Source organism: Eumetopias jubatus, unplaced genomic scaffold (genome assembly GCF_037043125.1).
Source record: "Eumetopias jubatus isolate StellerSeaLion01/CBP00866 unplaced genomic scaffold, mEumJub1_p1.0 scaffold_6, whole genome shotgun sequence".
Lineage (NCBI taxonomy): Eukaryota > Metazoa > Chordata > Mammalia > Carnivora > Otariidae > Eumetopias > Eumetopias jubatus.
Genome location: NW_028274812.1, coordinates 53,939,849 through 53,955,173, shown reverse-complemented (window position 1 = coordinate 53,955,173; position 15,325 = coordinate 53,939,849). Strand labels below are relative to the sequence as shown.

Sequence of the window (15,325 nt, the reverse complement as noted above, 5' to 3'; positions counted from 1 at the left end):
TCCTCGGCACCACAGCGGACGGGAGGATGCAACCATGTGGGAAGGAGGTCCCACTACTCCATCCCCTCTGCTGCCATCCAAGGGGCATCTTGACTCTTCCAAAGTCAGATGTAAAAGACAAGGTAAGTAAAACTGGTCTCTATGTCACCTGAAGCTATTATTAGCCATCATGCAAGAACATGGCATTTCTAAAAATTTCATAAATCTGAAACCATCTTAAAAAAGAAAAAAATCCCAGCAACTGAAGTCATCTTACAGTACTTCATCTCAAATATTTAAAAGATAGTTTTTCTAAGTAAAATGGCCCCCAAAGAGCCCAATGATTTTCTTTTAAAAAAAAGGGTTTCTTTTTAATTAAAAACAAATGGATAAAAATGGAAGATGTAAAATGTGGGAAGAGGAACAAGAGAGCTGCTGAATATGCATCTGAAATTGCGGGGGGGGGGGGGGAGAGGACACAGCTAAGGACAGAATGCCCTACTCCTGAGGACTCTCTGCTCTCACGGCTGCGCTCTCCCGGACTCTGGCTGCACCCCTTGGACACGGGACTGAAAGTCGTGAGTGGGAGAGACCAAACGCAAGGCTTCTCTCCTGTGGCTGGGTGGTGTCGACGTGTGCAAATGCAGTGAGCCACTCCCCACCGACATAAGGTGCGTGTCTGTGGATCCCGCTGGCGCGCTCCACCAGAACGCTGTCCCCGGCGCGCCCATCACTTCTCCACCTTCTTGGCCTTCTTCAGGATGTCGCATTTTTTCCTGTTGGGGCGGCGGCACCGCTCGTCGATGCTCGGGATACACTCGTAGTGCCACACCTCCTCCATCTTCTCCACCGGGTACACGGCCTCCACGTAATGCCGGATGAGCCTCAGCCGCGTGGGGTCCAGCTGCTTCTTGTTGCAGGCGCCCGAGTGGTTGTACTGCAGCCGGAGGTTCTCGGCGGTGAAGAGTTCTGGGAAGAGCCTGACCAGGAGCCGGGCAGCGAAGTTGCCCACCGAGAGGCTCTGCTGCACGATCTCGCGCACCTCCTTGTCCGACAGCAGGTACGGCGAAGGCACCGGGAAGTCGGGCGAGGGAACCACCAGCTCGTCCAGGGGGATCTTGCAGAAGTCCTTGCTGCTTCTTTCGGGGGGCAGCGGGGGCCCCTCGAATTCCTCTCGGAACCTCTCGGGGTTGACTGCATAGCTCGTCAGGTCCCGGCACTCGGGGCCCGGCACGTGGACCTTGCGCTGCTGCTGGTAGGAGCGCCGCTGCTCCGTGTCCCGGCGCCGGCAGCGCTCGTCCAGCTTGCCCACAAACTCCAGCGTCCAGACGCGGTCGTTCTTGGCGCGCGGGTAGAGCAGCTGCACGTAGTGGCGGATGAGCCTGATGCGGGACGGGTCCAGCTGCTTCTTGCCCAGGGAGCCGCTGCAGTTGTACTGCTTGCGCAGGTTCTCGGGCGTGAAGAGCTCGGGGAAGAGGTGCACCAGCAGGCGCGAGGCGAAGTTGCCGATGGACAGGCTGCTCTCGTAGATGCTGCGCAGCTGCTCCTTGCTCAGCAGGCAGTCGGCGCCCGGCACCTCGAAGTCAGGCTGCGGGATCTCCAGCTTGTCGAAGTCGATGGGCACCAGCCAGATCTTCTTGGAGCGCCGGCCCGGCCGCTCGCCCTCAAAGCTGTCTTCCACCTTGACCACGGAGACGTCGTCGGGCAGGCTGGAGGAGTCGTAGCAGTCGTCGCGCGCGGCCTCGCCCTCGCTGCCGCCGTCCAGCGCCAGGCCCTCGAGCTCGTCGTTGAGGCGCTGGGCGCACTGCTGCAGCCAGGCCTCCTCCTCCTGCATGTCGGGGAAGTAGATCTCTGTGTAGTTGCGGATGATCTGCAGCCGCTGCGGGTCCAGCCCCTGCTTCCCGCCATCCCCGTAGCAGCTGTACTGCTCGCCCAGCTTCCGGTGGTCGAAGAGCTCGGGGAAGAGCCGGTGCAGGAGGAAGACGGCGAACTCGCCGGGGGACGACGCTTCGTCCAGGAACTCAGTGAGGTCCTGCGTGTCCACCACGTGGTCTGAGGCGATGGTGCTGCTCCGGTCCAGGGACAGGGCCTCCTCCTGGTCCTTGCTGTCCAGGAAGTGGCTGGCGTCTACCTGCTCGGCCTCGAAGAAGCCGGCCACCTGGCCGCCGGGCTGGCTGTCCTCCATCTCCCGCTGGGCCCAGAAGCGGCTGAAGAAGTCATTCAGCTGGGGCAGACACTCGGCCTGCCACACGGCCGTGTCCTTCACTGAGGGGTAGTAGACCTCCACGTAGTTGCGGATGAGCTGCAGGTGCAGCGACTCCAGCTTCCGCTTGGCCGCGAAGCCGCACGCACTGCAGCCGCGCGAGAAGTCCACGTCACTGAAGAGCTCGGGGAAGAGCTGCACCAGCAGGCGGCAGGCCAGGTCGCCGCCCGACAGGCTCTGGTCCACGATCTGCTTGAGCTCTGCCGCCGTGAGCTGGTACTCGGGGGGTGGCTGGAATTTGGCCACCATCTCGGTGGGGCTCACCTGCTTCTTGATGCGGCTCACCTCCAGGGAGAGCAGGTCCACCTTGCTGTGCAGCTGCGACATGTTGGAAGAGAGCGTGTTGAGCATGTAGAACATCTTCTGGATCAGAAAGTAGATGTTGGGGTCAGCGTCGGTGGCCGCTGCGGCATTGCCGCAGTCCCGCTTCTGTGGCTCGTTCAGGAGCCGCAGCGGCGATGGGCTGTTGCTGGAGTTGGCCTTGTCGAAGAGCTCGTACGTGCTGAGCACGTCGCCGGCGGGAGGGTTCTTCTTCTCCATGATCTTGTGCGAGATGCCATACAGAGGCTTCTTGTAGGACGGCGTGCTCACGTCGTTGCAGGGCTCCTCCTCGCCGGGCCACGCCGAGCCCAGGCTCTTGCCCCTGCTGGCCTGCTCCCCATTGCCCTGGCAGGGCGAGCTGTTCTCCCGGTTCCGCATGCCTGCTAGGAGGGCCTGGAAAATAAACAGTGTGTTAGGCTCCTCGGATTCACTACACTACACATGGGTCTGAATCACACGGTGGTGCCACGGTCCACCTCGGAGGTGTGTGAGGAGCCGCTTCCCTCTCCCCGGAGTCACTCTGCCCCACCATGAACGGACAGCTGACCCAAACCTACATGCCGGCGCCACAACAGCTCCCTCCTCCTCCTCCCTGAGCGAGGCTCGGCCCGACCTTCGAGAAGGCTCCCCCTTCTTGCAGGACAACCACCCGGCTGGAGACGCCAGAGAGACCACACAGCGGGAGAAGCCCCTGCAGTGGCCCTGCCCCGGGCACGGCACCTCACTGACCTGGGCCTCTGGCTGATCTCAGACGGGGATCGGGAGTCCTGCCCACAGCAGCTCTGGAAGACAGCAGTGTGTCTGCCAGTCTGCAGCCTCGAGGAGACCAGGCAGCTCCTGAGGCGCACAGTGGTGAGCACAGAACAGGAGTCTGCTGCACCCCTACCACTGCCCGGAGTGACTTATCTCAGACTGGAAAAAGGCTGGCCCAGAACATCCCAGAGCCCATGCAACTGTAGACTGCATGAGGTATGGGGGGCCCCAGGTTTCTCAAAGAGCTGCAGGAGACAATTACGCCCCAGTGTCTGAAGGCAGCCACTGGATGTAATGTTATTCATACCTCTCCTTTGCATCTACAAGGGTACTTGCCATGCACTCTCAGCCTTGCCCAACAAAGGACAGGGAGGGAATTGAACTCTACCAAACTCATTTCAGGGACTATCTCCTCAGCTCACCCAAGGATGGCACACACACTCTGCAAGTCCACTCTGCTGGACTCCCACGGCAAGCTCAAGATCCCCTTTAAAGACCCCGAAGCTTGAGTCCCAGCTCCACCATCAGATAGCAATCAACCTTGGCCATCTGAGAACCACTGCTTTCACCAGTGGTTTCCCCTGTTGCCAGGCCCTGAGCATTTCAAGAGGCTTATTTATGTACATATGGACAAGTGATTTTCAACACAGCCTCAAAGGCAATTCAATGGAGAAAAGATCATCTTTTCCACAAATGATGCTGGAAAAACTGGATATACATGTGCAAAACCAAACAACAAAAATTTCCATCCTATGTGTACCATATAAAGAAATTAACTCAATGGATTGTGCACATAAATATAAAACCTAACTTAAAATTCTAACACTTCTAGAAGAAAACATAAGAGAAATCCCTTATGACCTTGGTTTAGGCAAATATTTCTTAGATATGACACCACAAGCATAATCCATGAGAAAAAAATAGATAGGGGCACCGGGGTGGCTTAGTCGGTTAAGCGTCCGCCTTCAGCTCAGGTCATGATCCCAGGATCCTGGGATCGAGTCCCACATCGGGCTCCCTGCTCAGCGGGAAGTCTGCTTCTCCTCCCTCTGCCAGCTGCTCCCCCTGCTTGTGCTCGCTCGCTCGCTCTCTCTCTCTCTCTCTCTCCCTCTCTGTCAAAATAAATAAATTATATATATATAAGATGCTTATTAGTAACCTGCAAATTAAAGCCCACTGAGAGATACCTCATCATCCCTACCAGAATGGGTACAAACAAAAAGACAATACCCAGTGTTGAAGATGTGAAGGCCATCGACACTCTCACACACTGCTGGTGGGGATATAAAATGGTGTAACTACTTTGGAAAACAGCTGCTAGTTTCTTTTTTTTTTTTTTTAAGATTTTATTTATTTATTTGACATAGTGAGAGAGAGCACAAGCAGGAAGAGCAGCGAAGGGAGAAGCAGGCCCCCTGCTGAGCAAGGAGTCCGATGCAGGACTCGATCCCAGGACCCTGGGATCATGACCTGAGCCGAAGGCAGATGCTTAACCCGACTGAGCCACCCAGGCATCCCACAGCTGGTAGTTTCTTAAAAAGCCAAATATACACAGACCATATAATCCTGGTATTCCATTCTTAGATATTTGCTTACCAAGCAAATTGAAAGAACATGATCATACAAAGACTTATACACAAATGCTCATGGTAGCCCCCAACTTTAGCCAAAGGTGGAAACAACCCAAAATGTTATCAGCAAGTATACAAACTGTCTTATATGCATATAATGGAATACTACTCAGCAATAGAACTGATACACACAGTACTCATGAGGAGTCTAAAAATAATTATGCTAAAAGAAGCCAGACAAACAAAAAAGAGGCCATACTGTAGGATTCCATTCATATAAAATTCTAGAAAATACAAACTTATCAATAGTGGGGTTACCTGGTGGTGGAGGAAGGACACAAAGGGGCACATGGAAACTTTACGGTACTTGGTGACTCATGTTTATTATTTTTTTTTAAAGATTTTATTTATTTATTTATTTGACAGAGAGACAGCGAGAGAGGGAACACAAGCAGGGGGAGTAGGAAAAGGAGAAGCAGGCTTCAGGCCAAGCAGGGAGCCTGATGCGGGGCTCCATCCCAGGACCCTGGGATCATGACCTGAGCCGAAGGCAGGCGCTTATCGACTGAACCACCCAAGCGCCCCATGTTTATTATCTTGATCGTGGTGATGGCCTCACTGATATACACAGATGTCAGAATTTATGAAATGGTACACTTTAAATACTGTGCCATTCATTGTATTTCAGTCCCAACTTCCTAAAGCTGGTTTTGACAAATGTTAAACTTGACCCAAGAACTTATTGGAATATATTTTTGAGGGTTTAATTAAGCAGAAGAGCTAACTGGTGAGCACTGGTGGGTGTCAGGGGAATGAACACACAGGGCTGAAGCACAAAGTATTTGCTTTTACTGACAGGTGTGTGCCCTGGGCAACTGCAGAATTGGTAAGAACAAAGTGCATCCTTTGGATGCTTCCACACCTGGGGAAAATATGGTTGGTGTAAGGTGGCCAAGGACAGTACTTCTGAAACTCTAATATACATATGAATCACCTGGGATCTTGTTAGAATGCAGATTCTGGTCCCTGCACCTGCATTTCTTTTCTTTCTTTTTTTAAGTTTATTTTTTTTTTAGTAATCTCAACAACCAATGTGGGGTTCAAACTCATGACCCTGAGATCAAGAGTTGCAGGCTCTTCTGACTGAGCCAGCCTGGTGCCCCTGGGCCTGCCTTTCTAACAAGCTCCCAGGTGCTATGGGTCCTCTCTCAGTGGCCAATGCCTGGAAGACTGTGTCTGCTCTCAGTTCAATGTCTGAAGGCAGGTTCAATGTCACTTGTAAGTCTTCAGATAACTAATGCCAGCACAAAACAGTACGACGTGTTTTCTCTTGTAGCCTAAAAAGGGTAGGGAGAAAAGACAAGCTCAAGAAGCTAGATTTTTAATGGCAGGTGAGTAATATGTACGTCTAGGTGAAAACAGAGCATGAGGCCACACAAACATATAAGACTTTGATCTTTCTCAACCACCCACATGTTATACTTCATTTCATATTTTAAATTAATGAATTACTTCCTGGACCCTCTCTTTTAGATAATGGAATAATCTGACTCACATAGAGGTTAATTTTTCTCCTGCCTCCCTGTTGATAACAACCACGCTAAAGAAAAGCTACTTTATTCTGTAAGAACCTGAAGATAGAGGAATTCTTAGAAGTGCTTTAATGATCCCATGGAGCTGGCCAATACTTTCTTCAGGGTTTGTTTGTATAAGCTGATGACGATTCAGAGGCACCTGGCCCTCCTCCTACGCACCCCATGCTTCTCAAGGACAGAGGACCAGGGCCCCGCTGGCGTGGGAGAAGCCTACCACGAATGGCCTGCCACCTGACCCTCTCTCTCCTGGGGTCTCCTCACCCAGCTGCCTGGAGCCTCGTCGCATCCTCATCACACTGTATGACTGTTCCCATGATGGGAGCAGGTCATTCCTGAGTCTACCCCCACCCAGTACCTTGCACAGTGCCTGGGACACAGAATTGCTCAATGAATGTGTGTCAGCCAGACGCATGGATGGTTAAAGCAGGGCAAGGTGTTCTGCCATTCTCAAATCTATGCTTCAGAAAAAGGAGCCGTTCGGAAAGGCCACTAGCTTTATGAATAACATGTCTGTAGAGAGGTATAAAAGCGTGGATAAGATCTCAGCTCAGGCTGTCTTCTGTGACCTTGGCCAAAATCAAATGATTTTTCATGCCTCGGCTTCTAGAAACTCACGGATAAATAATGGTAGGTCTCACAGGGTAGTTATGAAGACTTAATGAGATAATGTGCAGAAAGCACTGAGCCCTGTCTGAATCATAGTAAGTGCTTAATAAATATTCAGTTAGAATATAATTATTAAGCAATGCTATTTCCAAGCCAAGAGCAGAGGTAATACAAGGGGGCCTTTTATTAAACTAGTTGTAAAGATTACTTTCAGCCAGTAAACAAGAGGAGGACTTCCCTGCAATGCATCAGGGTAAGTCACTCATAGAAGGCACTTCTTAGAGGTCTGTTTGCCCTGAAGGCTGGGGGCAGGGGAGGAGTACTGGACAACTGAGCCGAAGGTGGGGTTTTAAGATCTTTACAGTTCTTTTGTTCTGCTATCTGGCAGAAAGCAGAGGATTATGAAGGGAGGGAGGCAGGGAGGACAACACACACACACACATCAGAAACTTAGAGAAAAGAAGGGATGGAGATGAAAATCTTTACCCCAACATGGTATGTTTGGAGCTATGGATCGTGACCCATTAGTAAATGAAGTTGATTTGGTGGGTCCTAAGCAGCATAAGAAGAAAGAAAGAAGGAAAGGCAGAAGAAGGAAAAAAGGCAGGGAGGAGGGAAAACGAGAGAATATAAAATATCAGGGTGCACTGCATGTGGTAAGTAAATTTGGGAAAGTTTTGTTTTGTTTCTCTTTGTCTGCATGCAAATCCATATATGTGAGCTGTAGTTCACCATCAGGTGGATTTATAACTGTGGGTCACTGCTGCAAAGCACTGCCCTAGGGGCGCCTGGGTGGTTCAGTCGGTTAAGCTTCTGCTTTTGGCTCTGGTCATGATCCCAGTATCCTGGGATCGAGCCCCATATCGGGCTCCCTGCTCGGGCTCCCTGCTCAGTGGGGAGTCTGCTTCTCCCTCTCCCTCTGCCCTCCCCCAACTCATGCTTGCTCTCTCTCACTCTGTCAAATAAATAAATAAAATCTTTTTAAAAAGAAAAAAAGAAAAGCACTGCCCTAATAAATTCAAAGTGCCTTATTTGCTAATTCCTGTAGGCTGTAAATTAAATTTTAGCAACTCATTCACCATTAAGTTCAATTACACCAAAATAATTTTGCAAGTCCTGTGGATCATGAGATTACCATGAGGTTTTACCAATATAGAGGAATTTGAGTTTCTAACGGCAATCATTAAAAAAAAGATCATAAATACATTAGGAGTCTTTTTAGAACAAGGGTCTTTGCTTTACAAGTGATTCCACATCATAAAATAAGATTCTGTGCAGAGGTAACCAGAAACTCACATGCAATGCAGCAAAAAGTACTGCGTTCTAGAGAGGGGTCTGCCCTAATTAATACCCAGTATAGAGAATAAGTCCAGGGAACATGTTCTGGGTGAATTGTCTGAATACCAGTAACAGAGAAGTCATTGCACTCCCCCACGTTCCTACAGCAGGCAGAAGGCCAAGGTATATGAGAATTGGAAATCCCCTCTATAACTCTCACTGTTCAGGATCATTAATAAAAATATTTCAATTTCTACTAAGCATGTTAGAAACACTGCCACCAAATAGAAACATTTTTGGCTAACTTGCTCGAATAAAAAATTAAGTTAGCGTCCCAGTAGAGGGCAACATTCCTCACTCCCAGAGGTCTTAGATACACAATTCAACAAACAACACAACACGTGCACCAAAGAGCAGGTTCTTAGATAGCCCCACACTGGTGTCCTGTCAACTTGGCGCCCCAATTAACTGCACCAACTCTGGCAAGGTGACAACCGGCTGGTTGCATTTGCTGCTGCTGATAAAATCTCTGCTCAGCTGTCTAGGAGTATCATGAAATCTTTAAATCTGTGCTCCTTGGCACTGGGTGTCTGGCTGACACTACTGCCAGTTCTCCGAGGCTCATCTTCCAGCCACATGGGAACGCTGCTGCAGAGCTCAGGCCAGCACTGCCAGCCTCCTTCCTGGGTTCGGCCAGGCATTTCCTTCTCCGGCTAGCATCCTCAGACTCAAGAGGGAATGCCCGCCTCTCTCGCTGGGGAATGTGGACACAAAGAGGTTGCTGTGGGGCTACCAGTCAGGGTAAGGAGACCACTTAGAGGAGATTCCACAGGTCCGTGCCCAGCTACATCCCACGGACTGGGTCACCATGGGGAATGCTTCAAGCATTAAACATCCTCCTCGCGACTCCAAATCCCAGCAGTCACTGAATGCAGTTCGACAAATGATGAGTGGCTAAATGGTGCCCAGAGAGGCAGCAAACTGGAACACCAAGAAAGCAGCACGCCTTCCAGAGAGTAGACGGTGGAGAATTAATGTGGCATCAAGGGCAGACGCTGTGAGTCGGCTCCGGGGGGGCTGGCATGCCTCTGCCTCCTGCTCCCTCATCAGTAATCAAGGCAGACACGGTGCTTACCTTCTTCATTCTCAACAGAATGTTTCTCTCCATCATCACCATCATCAAATGACCAGATAACCGTTAGCAATAAGGTCTGGAAGGGCTCTCTACCAAACAGAGCCCATGAACAAACTGTACGGAATGCCTCACATCTGGCAGGCTCTGTGCAAGGCTCTGGGGACCCAGGGAAGGAGCTAGACAGTCTCTGACCTCATGGCTTTCACCCTTTGGGTCATCCTTACACTGTTAATGGATGAAGAAATTGTGGTGATGCCTGGAGAAGTAAGAATCTGGGTAATAAAGCCATTACAGTGGAGAAGAGAGAAGCCAGAAGAGATGGAGAACTGTCAGGGCAGGACAGCTTCGAAGACTTCTCTCCACCTCTTACAAACGCCCCCTGCAGCCCTCAGGACCACCAGCACGGTGTTTAACTGCACAGTCTCAAACTGAGCAGGCTCGGGAGCACTAACTTCTCTGAGCCTCGTTAAAATGGGAATGGCACAGGACCTATTGTGCTATGGTTGTCACGGAAATTATTGTGACTCTCCAGCTGGTACCAGAGCCACTGACACCGAGGAGGTATTCACCATGTTTGCACTGAGTGAGATGACATTTCCATTCTCCAATTGGAAAAACAAAACACGGTGACACTTTAGAATTAAAAACAAACAAAGACACGAAAAACCCCAGGAGAACAAAGCTAACTCCTGCCTGGCATACAGCTCTTGAATATTGCCCCCACTTCCGTGAACAAAAAGATGATTACCAATAAAAATGTTGGCTACTCACCTCCCACATCTGCTGTATTTGGCTATGAAGCCTTTTCCAGTGGAGGTGCCAAATAAGTCTTTATACAGCCTTTTGTTAGGCTTTTTGAGGGAGGTTTTATGTGTCTTCTAAATATTGTACTAAAGGTCACTATGAACAAGTCGTCAGCACTGAGAAGAGTTGGAATATGACGTACCTTTGACATCAGGGCTACTGCTCGAATCCTACCCCCCAACCCTTCAACCTCCTCCCCATTCCTTGGGCTTGGGGGAGAAGATGCAAGGTGGTCTATGTTCTGACTTGGATGGTGTTCAGAATCAAGGGCACTCAGCCTGGGGTATCCTAAAGGGTGCCAGATGGTCTCCCTTGGCAATTCCAGGCCATTTTCGTTGTGATGAATGTGGAGGGAAGCACGTGAATGCCGACCACAAGAGGTGGGAACTGGAGATGGGGGTTGCAAGGCAGTTCTAAGGGCTGACACAGGGCAGGCCCTGTGCTGGGCTCCCTCACACACAAGAAACCAATGAGATGAGCAGAATTCTCATCACCACGGGGGATCTTGAGAGTCTGGGAGGTCAGATAATTGGCCAAAGGCCCCAGGGTGAACTCTCCCCATCTGACTCCCAGGTTAACTATTTACTATTCCTCTGGGCTGGATCAGAGAAGGTGGGGCTCGCCTCCCCAGATGCAGGGAGTGAGTGATCCCAGTCCACTCCTGATACTTTGCACCAGGAACAAGGCTGCCCACTGGCATCCTGGTGCTCCAACTCCATGCCGGAATTGACTCATCTGTCTGGTAGAGCTATTAATTCTCTCATCACTGGTTTGTCATTTGGATTATATAAGGAATGGTGTCAAGTAGGCACTCAGTCACTGCTCATGAACTTCCTTTCCACTTTTTTGGATGATCACTTGTTTCGGCCTCCTGGATCCTCTTGTCTCACTCTGGCAAAAAAGCTGCATATGCCCCCCCGCCCAACCCCCACCGCTGCCGCCTTATCTGTAAGAAGGATCAGAGAAAATTCAGGGGGAGAAGGATAAAGGACTATTCACTGTGAATTAGGACTAGTGCCATTTTGAAAAATCAACATATACTGTAATTTCATAAAACTGATGGATTGTTCTAAAATCCCAAGGGTACTGAGGCTATTGATTTACTGACACATCAACTTAACAGATACTTTTAAAAGGAAATACTGCCTTGAATTCACATGACACCTTTCTATAAGGAGCAAGAATTTCAAAAGGTTCATACTTCCATATATTCTTTTTACAGAACAGGGAGAGGTGCATGGATATCAACCGCATTTTATATACAGTAAGGAGAATAAACAAAACTAGTAAAACACCGAAAACAAAATCCAGGACTTAACCTGTCTTTTCCAGTCTAAAATCTAACAGGTTAGAACTGCCTGCTGTCTCCACTCTATTGAAAAGTAAACATACCTGCCCAGTTAGAATATATAAGTTGGACAAGTGATGTTAGAAATATTCAAACAGGGGCACCTGGGTGGCTTAGTCGTTAAGCATCTGCCTTCGGCTCAGGTCATAATCCTGGGGTCAAGCCCCGCATGGGGCTCCCTGCTCGGCAGGAAGCCTGCTTCTCCCTCTCCCACTCCCCCTGCTTGTGTTCCCACTCTCGCTGTGTCTCTCTCTCTGTCAAATAAATAAATAAAATCTTAAAAAAAAAAAAATTCAAATACATTTTGGTGTCAGTATTCTCCAAATGTGTCAGAATTCCAGGATGATGCCTGAGGTCCCAGGTGAAGCTTGCTGCCTCACCAAACTGGGAGGCATCCAAAATCTTCACACATGGTTCATGGGATGCTCAGGGAAATCCCTCTACAGCGAACCTCAACGGAGTTCCAGCCCAAGGCCAGGTTTTTTTCTGACTTGCTTCATATACCGAAGGATTCAACAAAAACACAAATCATAAGAACCTTCTCCTTCCCTCTCTGCCCCAAAGAATGCGAAGACACTCCCTTCTCTGGGATGCCATTCCAACAAAATTGTATGGAATGAAAGGATAAAGTGACTCCATTTGCATAAGGAGACAATGGGACCACCTCAGACTGTCCACAAAGGCCACAACCCAGGCAGACGTGGTCAGAGTTCCTTCCTGATGGGCTTGTTGTTCCTTACTGTGGTGAACTCTTTATAAAAAACCGCCACAAGAGCTCCCCATCCTTGTGTGAAAACCTCTCTGCAATGTGAGTTTGTTGCTCCTACCATCAGGGGTGAGCCTGTTCTTACAGCCAGCCCACGAGCAGGCTGGCCCGTGTCACCTGCTTTGACCAGAGGGACGCCAGCTAACAAGGTGATGCAAGCAGAGGTGTGAAAAGCGTCTGTGCCCCAGAGCTTGGCCTCTCTTGCTCTTAGAATGCTTCCGTGTTACGTGAATAGACCTGGACTAGCCTCCCGGGGGTGAGAACCCGCAGAACGGGAAGCTGCACCTGAGCCCCCAGAAACAGGAGGGAGGCCATTCCAGACCACCCAGCCACATCAGGAACTACTAGCTGACCCACAGAATGGCAAACAAATATAATGGTGGCCATTTTAAGCTGCTAAGATCCGGGACGGTTTGTCCCACAGCAAAAGTGAACCAATACACTGGACTTTGTGTCCCATTTCTGGAACTCTGGCTTTACTTGCACGCTTGAAAGAGTCTACAGAACAGATCCAAGGCAGAAATGTAATGTGACACACAGAAGAAAACGTTTTCAGGAGTTCTGTTAGGAACTTGACAGTGCTTCTCAAAGCTTCTCAACGCTTGTGGGGTGACCTTTAGGTATCTAACCCACAGGAACACTCACAGAGGGCACTAGGTTTACGTACATGGATGGTCCCTGCAGCACTAAACATGTTACTGGAAAACATCTATCTAGCAATCATTAGGGGAAAGGATAATAAATTATGGTGTAAAATAAAACATAAGAAAAAAATGGTTACATGATTTTCAAACAAGCTCTTCGACTAACCACCTTTAGAGCTTGTATTTGCCCAGCATGGATCTCACTCAGCAGTGAGGAAGGCTGAGATTTCGTCTGCAATCATTTCTCACTGCACTGGAGCCTGCTAGCCACACATGAAACTCTCCCCAGGATCACAAGGCATGCAGCAAGTGGCCAGGGTGGGCAGCCAGAGCACCCAGAGCCAGGGGCGGGATATCTGTAATTAACCCTTTATTTAAAATGCTCATATAGGGTGCCTGGGTGGCTCAGTCGTTAAGCGTCTGCCTTCAGCTCAGGTCATGATCTCGGGGTCCTGGGATTGAGCCCCGCATCGGGCTCCTTGCTCAGCGGGGAGTCTGCTTCTTGCCACTCACCCCGCTCATGTCCTCTTTCTCTCAAAAAAAAAAAAAAAAAAAAAAAATGCGGGCGCCAGGGTGGCTCAGTCGGTTAAGCGGCTGCCTTCGGCTCAGGTCATGATCTCAGGGTCCTGGGATTGGGCCCCACATCGGGCTCCCTGCTCAGCGGGAAGCCTGCTGCTCCCTCTCCCGCTCCCCCTGCTTGTGTTCCCTCTCTCACTGTCTCTGTCAGATAAATAAATAAAATCTTTAAAAAAAAATGCTCACATAGTTATAAAAAATTTCAACTTTTTTCCTAGGTGGGCATTATCGATTTTTTAAAATGTATTGTTGGAATATTACTCATGATGGTCAACAAGTGGAAACAACCCAAATGTCTATCAACTGATGAATGGATAAACAAAATGTGGTATGTTTACAATGGAATATTATTTGGCCATAAAAAAGGAGTGTGAAGACCTCATCCATGCTATAGCATGGATGAACCTTGAAAACATTATGCTAAGTGAAAGAAGCCAGATATAAAAGGCCACACAGGGCGCCTGGGTGGCTCAGTCATTAAGCGGCTGCCTTCGGCTCAGGTCATGATCCCAGGGTCCTGGGATCGAGTTCCGCATCAGGCTCCCTGCTCGGCGGGAAGCCTGCTTCTCCCTCTGCCACTCCCCCTGCTCGTGTTCCCTCTCTCACTGTGTCTCTCTCTGTCAAATAAATAAATAAAATCTTAAAAACAAAAAACAAAAAAAAAACAGTAACAACCCAAAGAGTCCCAGGCTGATGCTCCATGGTATTCTGGCTAATGATAATGAGCTCTGAAAATGTAGGCCCTTTTGGACAGACATGCAGAAGTTGAATTCCTATCTGGCTCCCCTAAAGAGCTTGTGTGTCTGTCTGTCTATGTTGGAGAGCTTGGGAAAATAACCTTCTAACAATTTAAGGTGTAGTCTGCTGGCTCATGGGAAGGTTTGGAGGTTAAGCATCCCAGGCTAGACCCAATGTCCTAAAGCTGCCGCTCTCTCCTTGGTCTTAACCATTCTGTGTACATGTCTTGTCTCCCACCTGGACTGCAGGCTGCTAGAGAGGGCCACCATGTCCAGTTCTGTTGTCTCTCTCTCTTAAGAGTTTAGCCAAGTTCAGGGGCGCCTGGGTGGTACAGTCAGTTAAGCATCCAACTCCTGGTTTCAGCTCAGGTTGTGATCTCAGGGTCATGAAATCGGGCCCTCCGTCAGGCTCCGTGCTCAGCGTGGAGTCCGCTTGGGATTCTTTCTCTCTCTCCCTCTCCCTCTGCCCCTCTGCTCATGCTCTCTCTCTCAAATAAATAAATAAATCTTAAAAAAAAAAAAATTTAGTCAAGTTCAATCTAACCAGCAGGTGACGAAAAAAATAAAGCAAATTCATAAAATTTCTAGGTTGCGGGGAGGAAACAGGTATGTTACAAAAGAATTCTCTTTACAGAAAGATTCACTGAGCAAGTTCTCCTAATATAAAAGATGGGCTTGATTTAGGAAAAGACCTCCCAGCCCTCAACTTTTCCAGCAATCTGTGTACAGCGTGTACTACATAAAATGCGGTAGGCTTTTCTTAACAGCCCTTGCTCTCGAGTGGAGCAAAGCAAAACAAAGAACTCAAAAGTGGTTGCATTGTGAAGACTCCCCTAGCCCCGTAATGAATCCAGACATATATAAGAATTCTAGTCAGAGAGGACACCTTCTAGAAATTTAAGCCAGAGATGGGAGAGCTACAATGAAAGCCTTCTCATGCCCAAGGGCC

At 49.3% G+C, this 15,325-nt stretch overlaps 1 protein-coding gene across 1 annotated transcript in view; it reads right to left on the bottom strand.

The window, feature by feature from the left end:
• Positions 1 to 510: 510 nt before the first annotated feature.
• The window catches only part of BEND3 (BEN domain containing 3), a 31,084-nt gene continuing 16,269 nt past the window's right edge, over positions 511 to 15,325 (bottom strand). Inside the window, exon 4 of the mRNA XM_028104203.2 lies at positions 511 to 2,956. Coding sequence (XP_027960004.1) covers positions 710 to 2,956 — 2,247 coding nt within the window. The 3' untranslated portion in view covers positions 511 to 709. The remainder of the gene's footprint in view (positions 2,957 to 15,325) is intronic.